Below are 19,220 nucleotides of genomic sequence, written 5' to 3'. Positions count from 1 at the left end.
CGTCAGTTGGAGTTCTAAGAATGATTTAAGATCGCGACGAAAACTTGGTACTTTCAGAATCAATTCCTATTGGCAAGTTATTAATACTTTGCGTTCAAAATAATAATAATAAAAAGATACACAGAAAAAATGCATCTCGGTAAAATGCAATATTTAAATGTCGTGCAATTTACGTTGCAATGGAGCGTGGTAGCGTATTCTCCCTCACGACGATTAAGATCATCGTAATTCAATAATAATCGGCCGATTTCTGCTGGCAGGAGTAATTCGCAAAAGATTTTTGATAGCTAAAGTCGTTAATGGCGCGCAAGATAGCCATTATGAAAATACGAGAAGGCATGCGTGTTCGACGCCAATTTAAAATTAAAATGCTGGTAACGCGCGCGCGCTCGATGATTAAAGGCTTCTCTAATAATCGCTCGATAGCGCTTCGCAGTATTGTTCCGGCGCACGCTCGTAATCGAATTTGCAAGACTAATTGCGCGAGAGGCGACCGGCGACGCGGTGGATAAGCATCGTAAACTTCAGTTTACCGTGGAATAAAGTCGACGTTATTTCACGCAACGATAATATTCCGTTTATCGAGGAACGCACGCGGCTCTCTCGTTATCGGGGACGCTGATGCGCGTCGATCACGTCAAAATGAGTACGCGATCGTAACATTGCGTTACCGTACACGCTTAATCGCAGTGGCAACCTTACACGACAATAAATCACATTCCGTAATGGACAGTCTAACTAATTTTTAATCAGGCTGACAGAAACACCGTGGACAGATTTTATTCGCGGAGCGAAATCTGAACGTTGTTATCTGATGTTTTAATATTTTATATTGTGCCGCGTATTGGCGGCATTTGTAATAGTTAGTCTGTCTCTTTTTCCGTCGCAACGCACATTTTCAGTCTATATATGGGTTCTCATTCCTGAATGATTCGCAAATACCTATTAGTCTTATCTAGATTCTCGTATTTTTAGACTATCGTACATTTTGGATCGTCGAATAAATCCTCGATTAGACCCTAAAATCCTTAGCTTTCGGAATCGCTTCATATTTAAGTCTGCCAATTGTACGCGTTCGCCGTGCCTCCTATGGAGATCTTCGTAGGTCTTCGTGAATCCTTGGATCCTGGAATACCTGGACCCTCGAATATTCCAGCATCTCGGGTTTTCTCTTATTTAGATCCTCATTCCCTCGAAATCTCGAGTTTTCGGACCCTCCGATGTTCACGTCCTCAAATTTCGGAAGCCCGACTTCCCGGATCCTCTGATACTCTAATCCTCGCGTCCTTAAACCCTTGGATCCTCCAATGCTCCGATCTAGGCCGTTTAGATCCCCGGATAATATCCTCAAGTCTCGCGATCCTCGAAACTCGTCCGTGGAGCTTATGAGCGTTATCGTACCCTCGCGCGAGTCGCGCTCCCCGCGTCGCACACCCGGTAGAAGACCGCGCGAAATGAAGCTGTAGATAATTGAAAGGGATGCTTTCGCACCCGAGACCTGGCTCTCTAATAATAGATTTAATAGAGACACGCTCATTGAGGAAGGAGTCCCCGCGCGCTCTCTCGGCTCGGCGCGCTATTTAGTGCCGCTTGTGTGCTCGCGCCGCCACGCTCGCTCGCCCATCTCGCCGCTTTTTTTCGCCCTTTGCCGCCGAAACGCCGCGCTGTCGTTATGGTGACGACTAGCGATAAAATTAAATTATCATACGCCGGCTGATTTATAAATACGTCGCGCCCGCGGACACGCCGTCGCGAGCGACATATTAATCCAAATGCGACGCCCTTTCTCAACGGGGTGGTCCCAAAGTCCGCGATCTCGCTGCGAGTTTTAGGAGCTCGATTCCAATGGTCTTCTATCTTCGTAACATTAATTAAATAATTTACTTAGAATAGTATAATCAAATTTGATATAATAGTGAAATAAGATTCTATATATCCATTATTGAATATCATAAACTTGGATATTAATTAAAATTATTAATATGAATGTTAATCTGAGTAATTAAATTTGTGAATTTAAATCTTGGAAAATTCAAATTTTATTATTAAAAATATAAAACTTAAATTATAAAATTAAAAATTGTTAATTATAAAAATAAAATATAAAAAATTCAAAAACTTTTTATATTCTATTGCAAGGTTTTTTCCTTCTTTCCTTTAGAGCTTATCGTGCGATATTCTAGATGAAAAGAGACCGACATTCCTTTTTAGTCGTTCAATTCCTTATTAAAATTACAATCGTAAGATCTCTGAAGTATCTTATATATGTATTAATGAAAGAAACATCCGTCTATGATATCGGTAATGCTTTTGATACACGCTGGGATATCGCAGTATGCTCATGAAAATTCACGCGACCACTTGAGCGTTAATTCCCGACGCGCAGCCGCGCGTCGTCGGTATCGAAGGGCCCCGAGAAGCCGAGAAAAGTGCGATGCGAACGTGATCATTAACGTCGCCTCGACGTCGACGAGCGGAAGCGGGTTTTAATCTCTGCTCACGCGACACGCGTGTTGCTTCGGCCGGGATGCGAATTAATTAACCCTCTCTCGCACTCGCACTCTAATATAGTCCGTCCAAGGCCCTGAAGAACATCGGATCGCGTGGTATCCCGCCCGAGGTGTCGGACGAGCGATATTCGGCAGCGAGATAACTCGTTCGGGACGACGGACTGACGGCGTTGATCGCGAGATAAGTCGTCTACGGGTGCGAACGGGGAGAAGATTCAAGGGTTCGGTGTGGCATCACGGTGACGATACGTCGTCCTCCGTGTCAGCTTCTTTTTCAGGGTCGCGAGCGCGACGAGAGAGGGCGGAGTAGCGTAGCCACGCATGCAGGCAGCCATCAGGTTCGATGAGGTCGAGACACACAGCCGCCGTGTGTGGCTTCGTGAGGGGGCTCAGCCCTTCTTCCTCTTCTTCTTCTTCCTCCATCTCCTCCTCCTGTCTCATTTGAACGCGATTATTTATGTTTTCTTTCGTTCGCGCCCGCGCCGACGCCGACGCCTGCAGCCACTAAAACCATCGCCCCCTGCCTCTTCGACCTCTTCTGCTTCCTTCTTCCTTTCTTGAACGTCGATCTTCTCGACCTTGATCAAGGAAAAACGAAGGGGACACGAACGATCGGAGATCCAGAAGTGAAGAACCGATATAAGTGATGTCTATTCAGGAATCGGAGAGTAGTTTGGTCCAAGGAAAAAACAAAAAATAAAAAATAAAGCGCAAGCGTGCAATATAAACGGTCCGTTTTTTTAAATCGCTGATCTGTAATTATTCAAAAATCTAGAAATCAAGAAATATGCTAAGATTTTTAAATCTTGAAGGTCTTTACAGATCTCTAAAAAATATTGCAAGATTCAAGGATCTGAGGATGTTCTTCTCGAAATCCCTTGTTATAATACGATTGCTCTCTGTTTTCTGTTGCTTTCTGCCTGCTTTTCTTTATTTCTTTTTCTTCTGTTCCGTCCCTTTCTCACTCCTGCTCTCATTCTTCCTTCCAGCGTTTCATTTTTATTTCTTTGACTCGCTCGGCTCATTTGGTAATGCTCGAGCGCGGTGGCAAGTGTCTGAATTATTGCCCGACACATATGGCGATTGTTAAGGCGCACGGTCGCCCATATTTTTGGACATTGCCCTACATAGGACTACCGACGAGTTTATGGCGCTGCCGAGCGATTATTTCTGGCGTGTCGTTAGATCGTGAATTTAGCCAACATGTCTATCTTTTTCAGCGACTTTATTTCGGCAAACTCTGAGAAAAACACGATCGATGCTCCTCCATGTTTCAGGCGATTTCTAGTTATCTGTAATCCTGTTTACCAATGTCCGCCGTGATATCATTTTATAATGAAATGATGCCGGAGTCTTCGTGGAGTTTGCGTTAACGAGAATTGCTGTGGTCACGAAGACGGAAATAAAAAACGACGCAGAACACGAACCATTTTGATGATGCCCGATGACGTTTTGCAACCTTGAACGGAACTTCCGTATCGCGTCGATTGCAAAGGAAACCACGCTCATTTACTGTTAATGTGCACTTACGCACCTAATTTACCGCAATTTTGCAGGCGGGAGAGCTGCGCATCCTGCGAGGACACGACGACGTGCAACCGCGAGCGTGAGCAAACACGTCGTTAAACGTCGCAATTACATCACCGGGTATATCAGGTGCATGGAAACGGTGCATCCGCAGGACATGGCGTCCTCTTGCGACGCCGGATAATTATTCGTAATCGCATAATTATCAAGAGCCTTTCTTTGTATGTCGCGTCTTCGTACCGCGCTTTGTACAATTAGGTACTCGGAACTGAAACGCGCGCAGTCATTGCGCGTCACTTTTTAATTTTGCCATGGAGTAAGAAACAAAGTTGAAGAGAGGAAAGAAGGAAAACGGCATCATTTATTATGTACTCCAGGAGTAAGCCCCATAAGATAATTTTGTGTGATTACCATAATTACTTCGATTCCAACTCAAAGTGCAGGGTAATCAACTTCTACCTCTCTTTTCATCGAATTATTCAGACTTTCTTGTTTTTAAATTTTGGAGCCTGGTATAATAAAAATAGATACAGAAGAAAGCTGTACTTCGTTACATGTATCTCTCAAAATCTTACAGTAATTTGATTAAGAACTTTATAAAATTGCATTAAAAATGGCGTAATAAAGATAATAAAAAAATATAATTAATATTATTTTATACGAGATTTAAAAAAAATAAAATAATACCAGTGAATGCTCAAGTATTCGATTCCAGCACTTTCATTATTTATTTGATGGAATAAAACAGCTATATTTTTAGCAAGCTTGATACATTTTCTAATGCGTTTAATTTGCATTAATATCTAGTCTTCAATTTTCATTACGCTCTTTTACTATGGCTGATTTACGTAATTTGGGAATTTAAAGCCGACCTAGAGTCAACAATTTCAGCGTCGAAGAAATACAGTATGTAAGTTGCGGGCAGTCAAAGAGATTTGAGCTTAATAAAGACGACAATTAAAAGCAGAACAGATGAAAATGGATTGCAACATCGCGGACAATCAAAGAAACTTCGAGCTCGTCGTACGATGGTTTCCTCTAACATGATCATCAAGAATACTACAAAGCACCAAGAGCTACCTTGTTGACAAATAAATCTCTAAAAGTAGAAGGCGTACGGAAGCACCGAAAGCGAGTGCAAAGCGCACGGACCGCGGATAATAGACAACGACGAAAGCGTCGACTGTGACATCGTCGTCGATAAATAAATGCAAAGCAACGAAAGTGACTCAAGTCCGGTGGCGTGAACGCTGACGCAAATAATGAACGACGACCAGAAAACGACTGCGACAACGGGCTTCACGCTGGCAAGTGAATCGAAGAAGCGGAAGACTTGGGCCTTTCAGTTTGAATTCAACCTGAATTCGATTTCCCCTTATTGTTAGTAAAACTTTAATAGAAAATTATCCCTCTTTATATATTTATTTTGTATACCGAACGTCTTAGAGAAAGAGGGAGAAAGAGAGAACTGAGTTTGTAACTATATTAAGATCAAGTCTCCTTGATATTATAAATGATAAATGACTTATTAGCATCGTGAAAGTCTTCCATTTTCCGGGACAACCTCACTCCGGTACTGCCTTTCAATTTATCTACCCCGAAAGTACCGGATACCTCCCACATTTTCACTGAAGAAATATCGAGGAAGCGAGAAACGCCACCACAATCGCCGACGGAGGCCGATCGTGGAAGCGTTAGCTCGCATAATGGATGTCCACAACGACGGAAAGGAGAATAAGGGGGAGGACAGCGAGCAGCACGACCACCATGAGAGAAAGAGAGAGAAGAGCGACATCAGGAGGCGATAAGGAGCCGGCAGAACGGATGGAGGAACTCTCTGGCGAGTGCGGCCGGAGGGAAGCAAGAGAGGCGGCAGTTACGTTATGAATTATGACGTGGTGCGAGCGAGAAAGACGAATTGAGTCGGTCGCGTAGGTCGTTACGAGGCTCGGCAAGGGAAACGGGAAGCCCGCCGGGGAACGGGAAGGCGCAAAAAGCGTCTGCAACGATACGCAGCATTGCCGGGAAAGAAGGCAGACCACACTAAACGAGCGAGCACCCCCGACGATGACTGTGACGATGACTACTACGACGACGATGACTAAGACGACGCGACGACCATGAGTGATGGGGAATGCGTAAACCGCGACGAATGGCTTTCGAGCCAGCGCCCCAAGAGGATCCATACTACGGAGGATCCATGCCAAAAATCGATGAATTGTACACGTGGATATCCACCAGCGCTCATGGGGAGAATTCGCACCAACACGCTATGATCATTTGCCATCGCTAGCCAACCGCGACCTGGCACTGACCATGCAAACTCGCATTTCAAGAGTACTCCTTGACCTTTTTGTTAACCCTAGTACGTTGAAAATTTCTAGAGACGTTAACGTTAAATAATTATTACATTAATGTTAATTACGTTAATGTAGTAATCGAATATACGAGACAGATGGATTCCTTTAGAATTACATAAATTCAGAGAAAAATGAAGAAAATTAGTCTACCTTAAAATTAATACTATCATTGTTTTTGCAAATCTGTGTCATCTCTAATTATGCTGAATTAATGTTGTTAATACTTCTGCTAATTCTCGCGAAGAAGAATCCTCACGATTGTTTCAGACCTGTAGACTGCCGTAGCTCAACCATCCGTCCATATGCGGTTTTTTAATCACCGAACCCGATCTTGTCAACGCAACTGTAGCCTCCTTTTCCACCGAATCTCGAGTGGTGCGAGGTCTCACGTCGTAAACAAGTTGTATCTACCTATCTATCTACCCCGCAGAATCCGTCGTCCGTCGCGGCTGCATTTCTACGTCTCGCTAACGTGCATTCCACGCTGCACCTCTGTTCTCCTGCTTCTCCTTTGCTCTTGTTCGACGCGGCGCCCACCGTCGACGTTCGTGATCGCCCTCCGCTGTTCCTCTTTCCCTCTGTCCCGCCGCTTTGCGCTTGCTCTACCCCGTCTATTTTCGAGCTCGTTGAAAAGCCACAGCGACAGCGACGTTCGCGCGCACCGCCATGTTCGCGCACGCTCGTCCTGATCGATGATGCCGCCAGAAAAATCCAGGGCTAATTTACCGTGCCTCTCCCTATTCCTTTTCATACTTGCTCTAACGCTGATCATTAATTATCCGCCATTAATAACCGTCGGATGATCAGAATATTCTGATAAAAAGAAAAAGAATATTATGGAGAATTACTGAAAACTCCTGAATAGACCTGAGGCATCTCTTATACAGAAATCTTCCGGCAAATCTTTCGGAGTATTCTTAATGAGCTTTGCGTGAAGGTTCATCGTCGTGACTTCCGCTCAGCGCGAAAGAATATCACAGTACCATTCCGAAGTTCGAAATGTCGACGAAATGGTCGACGACATTCGTCGCGTTTCTTCACGAAGATGCGGAAAAAAGAGAGAGAAAAAGAACGGCGACGGAAGAAACTCGGAGGCGACGAGGAAACCGCAAAGAACGATAATGACGGCAAGAGGACGCAGAAAGCGAGATGCACAAAAGAGAGGACGCTCTGGAAGAGAAACTGGCCGGAGGTAATTGCCGGGGCGTCTCTTCGCACCTCATCATCATCATCAACAGCCGCATCGTTCTCGTCGTCGTCGTCGTCGTCGTTGTCGTCATCGTCGCCGTCGCCGTAGCCATCGAGGGTCCCCGGGACCACCCGTTAAAGTCAACGATGCCGATTCCGTCGTTTTCGTCTCCATCAGCGAATGAAGTCTTCGTGAGAATGTCTATGTCGAAGCGCCAACAAGACGAAATAAACGCGTTTTGCAATTGATGGATAAAACAGAATCGTAAACATTCGCTATACTTTTAGTCCGATGGATCATTGCTAAGACCTGCCGATCGTAATTAGTATCATGATTATCGCGTCTTATGTGTGTTAAAACTTTATAATAATAAATTTATATATATCTAAGAATGTTAACAGACAATTTATTGCATTTCTTTAATAATCAATATATTTAAAAATCTAAATGCAAAAGAACCTCCAAGTAAATATTATTGCCGCGAACAATTTCTCACAACAATGATCAGACTGTCAGTTGGACTTGATGTGACAGAAACAATTCAAATTACAATATACACGCGCGTCATAATCCGTCAAGGATCAAAGCGTGGAATTTCGCCCGAGTCGGAGTCAAACTGCATGTTCTCCCTTCGAAAAAAGCCTGTCATCCCCCAATGTAAGCTACCCGCAGCCGGCACGTTGCCTGTCGCGGCAAAAGGACGAGGGATCGATCAAACGGGACCAGGATAAACATCGGAAACGCAGTCAGATAGTTGTCCGTTGTCGCCTCCGAAGATCATAGATCTTACCTACATCGAGGTTCGAAATGCCAGCCGCTGCTGCAGCGCGAGGGGGACGACGAAATTGTAGCGGCGACGGCGGCAGCGGTGGCGGTGGAACGGGACGCGCCGCGACGCCCGTGGAATGCGAACGACGCTGACCTGGACCACACATGATGTCGCGGTCGGCTCTAAACGACTATCGTGAAATACGATAATGCCCGCCGTTCTCTCGCGCGCGCTTGAACATGGAATCTGAACTTGGACACGGAAGACAGCTCGTCGGGGAACCGGGCACTACGACTGGTAAACGTCGCATTCCCCCCATGACTGTTGCGTCTTTTGAGTTAGGCTTTAACACAGCGGCAAGACTATCTGGAAACTCGTGCGTTCATCGATGTTATACCTGCTAATTTGTTTGCCTCGTCAAAGTCATCGAGAATATCTCAGCAAGTATAATATTTCTTGCACGTTATGCATCTCTACATTATATTACATTCTACCAGTTAATAGATATATGAGAATACAAAATTTGGAAAATTGTGTTGATTCAGATACGTCATAAACTACGATTACAATAATTCCGTGAATATATTCGCGTTTTGTGCTTATGTTAATGTGAAAAATTGTTATCGAACAATTAAATTGAAATAGCAAATACTACGTGTTTTGAAGATAATCTAAAAAAATTACAAAATATATAATCCGTGTATAATCGCTGCACTTAAGAAGAAAGCGAACGCGGTTCTGATATGCAGCGTTCGCAGCATCGCTTAACGCCAACGTGTCCGCGAGGTGTCTTACGCCAGTGTCTTCGCACGGTCGCTCGCTCTCGACAGAAACGATTATCGAGGATGAAAGAGAGCCGCGGCGAACGAAATGGAGGAACCAGTCCCGTGTGGCCGAGACGTGGCGAGACGCGCAGGACCGGAGGCGACCGGACGGACGACCGGACAGAAGATGTACGGACCGGCTACGAGCGAAAGAAAGCGAAAAAAAGAGGGACAAAGAGAGAGCTAGAGAGGGAATAAGAGGAAGAGAGCCAGTGAGAGCAAAAGGAAAGCCGAGAGTGTAACGGTAGCGAGAAACAAAGTGAAACTTACGAGCTGATTCTGATAGGCGGTGACAGCGGTGAATATGGCCTCCGGGAATACGAAGGTCTTGTGCGGTTCCTTCTCGAGGTCCATGATCGGCTTCGCCGTGCCCGAGTCCGGCCGTTTCACCAGGTGGATCCTCGGCTGGTACTTGTGCATGGAGTTCAGCACCAGCTGCAAATTGTCTCGGTTTACTGTCGGCTGTAGATACCACTAATGACGGGGGATACGTTCGCAAATAAACGCGGGGGCCCGGTGAACGCTCGATTTCCCAAATAGACGCTTCCCCCTTTCCCGTCGTTTGCACGGGCTTACCATCAGGTTCATCGGATTGTAGACGGGGAGGAGCATTTTGCAATTTTGTTTGCACGATGTAAAAACACTCACGGCACGCGTCACTTCGATATCGCGTGTCAAGTGTGTACGATGTTACAGGCGATCTATCAATCATTGTCGATCGATGGCTTGTATCATTCATTTTAGATGTAATGTAATTTATAGAAAATTATTAAAGAGAAAGACAAGAGAACATTATGCAATGATTACTTATTACACTCTATACTCGATATCTTTTGTCGATATGTAATGTTTATGAAGAAATGAATAGCAATCATGCGGTAAAGATCCGTTATGGTGCATGCACATTATCAACATTTTTTTTATTATTATCGTAAACTACCATTTTCGATCACGCGCGAAATCCCGACAACTGCCCGAGTCACGTCATAATTCAAAGGCATGGATAAAAATGCATTGCAATCTGAAGATCTCCCAACGCAAAATTCGCGGGTGTCCGATTTCGTCCAATTAAAGCCGAAACGGACAACCTGAACGATCCAAACGGATGGATAACGATACGTACATCGTCACACGCGTGCGGGCAGTTTCTTCGTTTCTCCTGGTGCTTCGCGTTTCCCATCCAGCCCTTATTTCGACGGGACCCCATTAAGGTTCCCGGATCGTTGACGGCTCATCTTTTCCCGAAGACGCGGCGGAGATTACATCGAGTTTCACGTTGCGTCGACTTTCGTCGCACCGGGGATCTGAATCGGCGACGAAGCCATCGAGTATGCCATAGCATTAACGGCGACGGGGAGGTCGGCCAAGGCATGAAAAAGCGTATGAATTAGGAGCACTTCGGGCCGGGGCGCGTTCCCCGTTACCGTTCAAAAGAATCACTTTGCCCGCGTCTGGCAGCGTGTAATATCCTGAATACAAAATGAGTACCGTGAAGAAGCGCTGCCCCGATCGGAGTTCCTATTTACGTCAGTCATCCGATGAATTAAGGGCCCCGATGCGCCGGCGAGAAAGAGGAGCTCGGGCTGACAATGAGACGGAGGTACGGGAGACCGAGGAAGAAGGACGAGAAGGGCGAAGACGCGGCTGAGATTCCCGTGTCTCATGACAAACGAGACAACGGACTGTCAAATTATCCCGCGGAGCGACTAAATCGCGCTACGATGAAACTCGTTTTATCATTTTTCTCATTTTCGTTCCGCGATTTTTCTTCATTCTGCGCGGTACGTCGCTATTAGTTGAGCTCGTAGCAGCGATGATGACATCCCTAATGATTTTTTGATTACAGAAAGCTAAATGAGAAATTGCGCCAATTAATTCTCCATATAATGATATTCTTTTCGAGTGTGAATGTGTTGCCCTTTTACATGTTGGAAGATTAGTCATACGTTATCACCTCGTCTTTTCTTGTAATTTCATTTTTCAAAAAGTTCTCGGAAGCGGTTTACGATGTCATCACCGTTGAACTCCACCATTTGCGAACTCTCCCAAACCAATTGTGTCATAGTGTGATTACGGAGGAATAAAATTACGCGAAGGAAAATGTGTCGTAGGAGCGACGTGAAGAGACGCAGAGGTGGGTAAGATAAATGCGACGTAAAAGCTCTCCGCGACAAAATGCGAGGCAAAATGCCACCGTGTTGCGTTCCACTTTGCTGAACTTTGTTGAACCTAACAATCGATGCCAGTCGATTTATTAATGCAACAACCAGCGGACGCGATAGGCGTGCACTCGCTGTCTTCAACGCCGACGATGTCGTAGCTTTAGCCGCAGCTGCGCCGAGTAACGCGTAAAAGTTTAATGCGCGGGCTGTCGCGGAATCGGCCACGTCTGCCATCATGGAGAGAACGTGGAAAACTCTCTGTGAAACGGTCTGTAAAGAAACGTCGACGGTTCGATAAAGTGCTCATACGCGTAACAATCAAAAATAGTCGAACGAGATGCGGGAAAAGAATGCTATTTTCTCGGTTCTTGCTAAAAAAGTATAAAATGTTATTTCTTGAAGTTTGAAGAATTCTAATAATATATAAAGTCTTATTGTAAAAATTTATGTTACACTGTACAAGTTAAGCATATAAAATTCCAAAATAACTCTAACAGAATATTTTTTGTATATAATAAATAAAAATATGTAAAAATAAAATGAATTAATGTATTCTTACAATTTTATTTTCATACGAAAAATAATCCGCGTGTATCTCTCTTCCTTTGGAAAAGATGAATTAATACCAAGATTAAATTAGATAGGAAATAAGAAAGCGTCTACTAGCTTTGTTCCATTCACTTTTCATCGATTTGCGAATCATTCAGACGGCAAGGCACGTTATATCGTTGTCGGGAAATCTATGTACGTTAGGACGTAAACGCGCACAATTAAGTTACTCATTCTGCCATTATAACAGCTTAATAATAAAGGTCGATCTTCTCGGCGGTCTGACAAGTGTCACGAGGAATTAACCGGATGCCTCGGCGCGAGAAATAGACGGATGGAGGAAGCTTATTAATTAATTAATTTAATAAGAAACTTAACACATCCGCCGTAATGCGAATTGGAGTCTGCACTTCGTCGGAATTGGCTTTTTATAGCGAGCTGACATGGATATGCCGGAAGTATGAAGATAATTCATACGGAATAATCAGCGTTGAACTATTAAGTTTTTATTCACAGTTTTCTTAATTTAATAAATTGAATTCGATCAACGGTATAACTAATATAAACTTTCGTTATTACTCTTGTCTTTATCTATCCTATATCGTAAAACTGAAGGAAAGTGTTTTAAATATTTTAACGAGATATCATGTAAATGTCGTACGACCGGCATACGAGAAAATGTAATACTGGAAACTCAGAAATAAATGAATACACGACAAAACGACAAAGACGTCCAATTTACATAAATTCGTAGCTCAACGATTGATCTTGACGAGAGGGAACAAAGAGGGGCTGAAAAGGCTCATGCCTCTGAAAAAGGGAAAGGTACTCACGTGTCCATGCCTGTCCATATCGTTGTTGGTGAGCTTGACTTTCTCGAAGGAGACGACCTGCTTTCGGAGCTGCTCGCCCGTGAAAGGCGAGTCCGGATGGACGTAGAGCCGGGCTGGCGCCGGCGGATCCGCCTTTCCGGCCACCAACCAGCAGCTTCTGTGATATGCGTACCGATACCTCTTATTGTCGACCGGCACGATGTCCATCAAAACCGCATATCGACTGTCCGCCTTCAGCCCGTTGAATGAGACGCGACAGGTCGGGAACATCCGCCTGCACAAACGTGAACAGACCGGTCAAAGGTGATCTTCAAAATTCAGATCAGACTTTTAAATACACTGCTTCTGAACACTATCAAATTCGTGACACGATCGTCACGAATCAGATATCCAACTGCTTTCGTCGAATATCTCGCGAGCATAGAAAATGAGATGATTTTATAGATCATGAATTATATTAAATTTCTATGACATTTAATAATTAAATTAAGATACTTAATTATGCATTAACTCGATTCCATTCTCATACTTGGAGAAACCACGAATAATTTCCTATCGATTCCACGATGAACCATACACAGCCTTCGAGATAACATTGACAAATATTAGTTGAAGTCAACTGTAAGCTTTGACAGAACTAGAACCTTTCTTCAAGATTTTACAGAATATAAGTCTGCTGCATTCTAGTAATCAATGACCCGGGATGATTGGCGATAATTTTAAGGTTGACCCGCTCACGGTCACCAACGAGAAGAGAATGGAGCGAGAAGATACGGGAGGGAGACGAGGGACGAGAGGACGCGATGGGCCCAGACTGGTGGTTAGTGGTGAAGGTGTCGCGGGGACCAGGGGATCTGGCGTGAATGTTTTGCCTCGGAGGCCAAACATTAATACCGTGTCGGGCCCCCCGCTGCTTGACCACTAAAACGCGGGGACACCCGCCGATCTTATCTACGTCTTCTCCTCGGTCCTTGTCGACTCGGTATGCATTCATCCCGCCAGCGCCACGAGTGTGAGTAATGCTTTTATTTATCAAGCCGTCTTTTGTTAATGAATTGAACGAGGGAGAAGCTTGGGGCCCCCTCGCCTTCGTCGCTCTCCACCCCGTTACCGCTCTTCCTCGCCCTTGCCTGATTTTCAACCCTTCCCTTTTCCCCCTTTCGCACGACCATTTCTCTCGTGACACGAGCACAAGCTTCGGAGACGCCTGCGACTTCTTTCGACCGGATTATCCGCCAAATTCCCACCTCACCGTGCTATGAAAGGTGGCTTTGTAGAGAACGTGTCTCTCAAAGACTCTGATCTCAGCTCCGGGAGCGCGAAGATCCTTAAAAATGAGGGACGATCCTTTTGACGTGCAGTACGCGCTCCCGGAATTTCACCTAGATCTTTTGATCTAACACTGCAAACCGCGATAGAAAACCTTAAGAAAATGCTTAAACAATATAGCTTGCGTGTGTGTGTATTACAAAATTTAAATTACATATTTATTGAATAAAAGTCTAATATCTAAAACATTTAATAATTTATTCATCTATACGACGAATTATGTTCGCCGAATATGCGGCACAGATTACACAAAATTGCTAAATATATAAGAACTCCAAAATAATCGAATTCTGCCTTGAATATTCCAATAGAAAGCGAATGGTTCAGGAAGCATAATGGAAGACGGAACATGGGGCGGAAGGTTAAAAGGAGGAAAAGTCGTCGGAAGAGGGGAGCCTCGAGTTTGCCTAGTGGCGGAAAGTGGCGGAGAGACGATAAGGGGTGGTAAGTTGACGGCTGAAGGGAGCGCGACGACCGGCGTCACTAAGACTCAGATCTAATTACCGACGCACGAGTAGGCGCGCAGCCGGCTGGAGGAACGAACACCTCCCGCAGACGAGGAGGGAAACTGACGACGAATAAAGAGCAGGGATGTTGCCCGTCGTGGCGGGCAATTAGGTGCGCGTCGGCCGCGTCGTCCCTTCCATCTTTTCCGCCTCCTTTCTCTTCGCTTCCGGAGTTTCCCGGAGCTCCTTCGAGAATCCTTCCACGACCACCCTCGCACCCCATCTTACACTGCCATCCAGGGCCGGTTCATGTAACCCTCCCCTTAAAGACGTGACCCTTATTTCAATAGAACATGAATTTATTTCTTTAGCAATTTTGTTTTACTCCAATTATCGTAATATAAAAGTGAATCTCGCGTCCTGCAATTAATCGCTCCTAACTAGTCCACCACTTTGATATAAAGAATTATCTCTCGCCGACTAGCTAACTTCACGTCCAAAGTTAGCATTTCCGTCGTTAAGTCCGAGATATATGCCCGGGGAAGGTGGCGTACCGCGAGTCGAGACGAACGCGAACATAAAACTCCTCGACCGCCTTCCGCGAAGAGGCAGAGGCAGCCCTGCGAGATCCCGCCAGGACTTCTCCCCTCACAGTGTGATCCCACTCGAATCCTCACGCCTCCGGTCGCCACCGCTCGTCCCAAGGACCCTTATAAACTGGCATAAGCTCGCCCGGTTTCTACACCGGCCCGACTAATTGACTGACGGCCAATATAGCAATTTAACCCGCCGCTTGCCACCAGCTCGTTCCCCGCTTTTTATATTCTCCTTCTTCCTCTCTCGCCCCTCTATTTCTGCTCCCGGTGTCCAGGTAGTCTTTACTCTTTCACAGTTTTGTATTATACTGAGCAGTACATTTGTATGTTCTTATCCTTTTATCCGTACAATACACCGCGTTATATTACAATCTTGTTATTCACAATTGAATATGGATAACAAGATTTATTCCTCCGGAGAAGGGTCCGTAAGGGGTGCAAAATGCTGCATATGCAACAAGGATTACGTCTCATTTGGTCGATTGCTTCTCGCTGCGTTTTTATATTTATGACCCAATATCAGGTTTATGTTTGAGTCTTTATCCAGTTTTGCGGTTTCCAAGCTGGCAATCCATTCCGCGTTATCGCAATCGACATTCGTCAAGCAATGTCGACTAATCACAAGACAGGTAACTGCATCGAACTCGCTAATGCTCTCGCCAATTTTCTTTCTCCCTCGTCTCTTTAAAACTAAATTTTCTCTCGCAAATAAAAATTTTATGAAAGTTGATAAAGTAAAACTTTGAGAAAGACTCATGTAACTGAAAATTTTGAGCCAATTTTGAAGTCTTGGTCTTGGTTGGTATATTTTCAAAATGATGATAAAAAACCGGATTCTTTTAAAGTTTGGCATCAATTTCCATCCTTTTATCTTTTCGTGTTTCAGTCCAATTGAATTGTAACAGTGAAAGATCAATTTAAAACGAATTTCGTATTCCTTCCAATTGCTCTCCGAATTATTTCATTCTATTCTTTTCCCCATTCAACTTTCGCCGATTAAAGGATCGTAATTTCCATGCGATTAGGACGTTTGCTTATGTTTCGGTGTAACATGTCAGGCGAGTGACAGCTTGCTCAGGGTAACGACACCTCTCGCCCTAACCCTAGCTCGTTTCTATCGCCGGGTCCCTCTTGGGAATTTTCGTGGGTGTCGTGTCGTGACCCGTGGCAGGACGTGATTGAGTTTGCAGCGACATCGCCCCGGGGCGATGGCGGCGGTGGCGGCGGTTTCAGGGCGAGAACCGAAGGGGTGAGCGGCCGCGAGTAATGAGAAAGAGTCAATCGCCCCCGACGTTGTCCAGGAGAAATCCAGCCTGCGATGCATTAGTGGTACATCGTCCCGAGGGAATCCCATGGAGCATCTGGTTGCCTCGGGGATCGCGCTTATCCCCCCCCCGAGGAACGTGGTTGGAATTGTTTCCGCCTGCGATCTTTCGATTAATCGCGTTGTGAAACGCGCACTTGTCTTTTCGCATCATCGCGGAGTAAATCGAAAATTTAGTTTCACAAACTAAAATATTTTTCTTTTTACACATTACATTAAAATATCTATCACATCGAATTTACGCAAAGATAACTGTAAATGGCGTGCGATTCGAATGAATTATCGATCGCTTTGCGATTGTCGCGCGATTAAAAATTATCGATGTCAATTTCGAGAATTAGCGTTATTTGCTTCGTGCCGATAAATAAATCAGCATGACAATCCAGACATCAATCATCATGTTAGACAGCGGAAGTTGATAAGTCGAAGTATTTTGAACTTACCTGCCGGTCTTTGTGATGATCATCTCCGTGCCGAGCTCGTTGAACTTGTCCCAGAGATCCTTGGTCTCCAGGTGGCACACCACGTGCCTGAGCTCCTCGCAATTCGAGCGCTCCTGGAGTAAAGGGTTCACCACCGGCGAAACGCCCTTCCCGCTAGTGCTGCCAGTATCGTCCGTTTCCGGTTCGTCTTCGGCGTTGATCGTCTCGGAAACCGGCGGAGCACTGCGAACGACCCCAGAACCGCTAGCTTCCCTTTCTGCAATTCACATTTTGAGTTTTCTAGTTAACGGTTATTCTTGCAAAAAACTCGATAAAAGTACAGAAATATAATTCATGAGAGGTCCGCGTTCCTGGTAATAAATTATCTCCCAGAATGTTATTCGTCACAGTCATTATTGTGAATTATTATCCGTCTTACGGCCGCGGTTTTTATTCGTCATTAGCACTCCGCCATCCCGGCTGCACAACCGGAAACGACCGCGAGAGGGAAACCGCTTCCGACACGATCCGATATAAAAATCGAGGATCGTTGAAGCGTGCAGTAAAACCTCTCTTCGAGAGAAGGCAGCCGCGTTTAAGGACCGGCATTTATCACTGCCGTGTCATTGACGCCCGTTTTTATCCGTTCAACCGTAGTCACTAAAATAGCGACGGGCGAACGGGAGTTAACGTGAATGAACCACGCTCGATGAATATTTAAGAGCCGTTCAATTACAGTTATATCTCGCCGCTGTTTCACGTTCCTCGACGTAGGACGACGTGTTACTCCTCGCGAGCGGCGAAAGTACGTTCGCCGCCACTCGCGCGGCGAAGCAAATTAAAAACGAGGCGCGCTCGTCGATGCGCAATTTACGGCAGACCCCCCCATTATCACAAATTGTTATTAATTTCGTCCGAGGAAGTCGATTGCCGCGCGCGTTGCGATAACTCGATTCTAAATTATGTACGACAGGTCTCGCCGCCGATTAATATCTTTCTCCGTGCGCTTTTATTGCGCTGCATCCCACTTGCGGTCCCCTCGAAGCCGCGCGCGGTATTCCGCGACTTTTTGCAACCACCTCGCGCACGGAAGCCCGCGTTTACGTATGCACAGATCTTAATGAAAAATCGTTTTCGCGACACGCAATTATTTACCGCCTGCACGATATGACTCTATTAACGGAATGATACAGAAAAGTAACGAAATTATAATAATTTTAATAGGAAATTAAATGATTGCGCTGAGCAACTGAAAATAGAAATGAATGCAGCTCTTAACAAAACTTTGTATTGCGTCGCAGAAATCTTAGTAGATAACCAAAAATTACATCTGGACGAAAAAGATTATCATGAAATTAATAATGCTACTTAATCAATATTTCATACATTTTGATTAATCCAGTTTAAACGTGTTTTTTCCTTTCCATATACATCAAGATATTATCGCGCGATTTTTTATTGTATAGTGCGGAAATAAAGATAGTATCGCGAATGTGTCAAAAGCACTTGAGAGATATAGCAATGGAGGTGTAAGGTTCCGAGAAGCTCACGTTGATTAAAATGACTCATTTGATTAATGTCTCAAATTAACTCGGAGACGCCGCGTTATTCAAGCATTTTATTTCTCGCGCGCGGATCGCGCTAATCCTCCGCATTTATACGCGTAAGTGCCTCAGTTTGCACCAATGCACATCGACGTCGCGCAACGGTGGTTGTTACGTGCCGTCACAATCACATCGACGTAAATCTAAACGTAATCCATTTAGCAGTGGTTATAAGTACATATATCCAGTTATCGATGATATCGTCAACAAAATAAACGGCGGTAGTCCGATAAGCGATTTCCTTCGACAAATCGGCATCGATCGATTATAAGTATTATAAATAACGGCACGAGCGTGCCGGCGCGGAAAAAGCCTGCCTTACAATTATATTCCACAGATTGTCTCCGATTTTAATGACGCAACGGAAAAGTAATCGGCTGATAAAGCGATGGTATTGCCATCGACGATTAATCGTTGCGCCATGGCGCTGGGAAGTCGCACAGGAAGTCGAGCTCCCTTTTCAAGATACACGCGAATTTCTACAGGATGCGACCATACGTCGCGCAGACTAAACGCTTAACGTGATTTCCGAGGTGGAGCGCGAAAGGTAAATTATAACGACTCCCATCCGTCGTTAAGATAAAATTAACCGTGGCGGATTCAGCCGAAGTGATTCGCTTAAAATTCAGATTAAATTAACTAAATCAATTTGTCACACACAGCTCACAAATAAAGAGTAAATCCTTCGCGATTCCCGATGGTAAACTCGCGATATTCATGTGAGTTGCAAGAAAACCTAACAGGACTATCCGTCCGTTGTGTTTGATACATTCAGT

The 19,220-nt window shown here is 44.8% G+C and overlaps 1 protein-coding gene across 2 annotated transcripts in view; it reads right to left on the bottom strand.

Annotated features, from left to right (window-relative positions):
• Nucleotides 1-19,220, bottom strand: part of LOC105275856 (T-box protein H15) — a 45,689-nt gene that overhangs the window by 9,284 nt on the left and 17,185 nt on the right. For both annotated transcript variants that reach the window (XM_011333016.3, XM_011333017.3), the window contains exons 2-4: nt 16,862-17,117; nt 12,724-12,997; nt 9,450-9,614 (exon numbers count right to left, since the gene is read on the bottom strand). In XM_011333016.3, the coding sequence (XP_011331318.1) occupies nt 9,450-9,614; nt 12,724-12,997; nt 16,862-17,117 (695 nt within the window). The remainder of the gene's footprint in view (nt 1-9,449; nt 9,615-12,723; nt 12,998-16,861; nt 17,118-19,220) is intronic.

This window comes from Ooceraea biroi, chromosome 11, assembly GCF_003672135.1.
Source record: "Ooceraea biroi isolate clonal line C1 chromosome 11, Obir_v5.4, whole genome shotgun sequence".
NCBI classification, from domain to species: Eukaryota; Metazoa; Arthropoda; class Insecta; order Hymenoptera; family Formicidae; genus Ooceraea; species Ooceraea biroi.
This window is presented reverse-complemented; position numbering and strand designations above follow the sequence as displayed.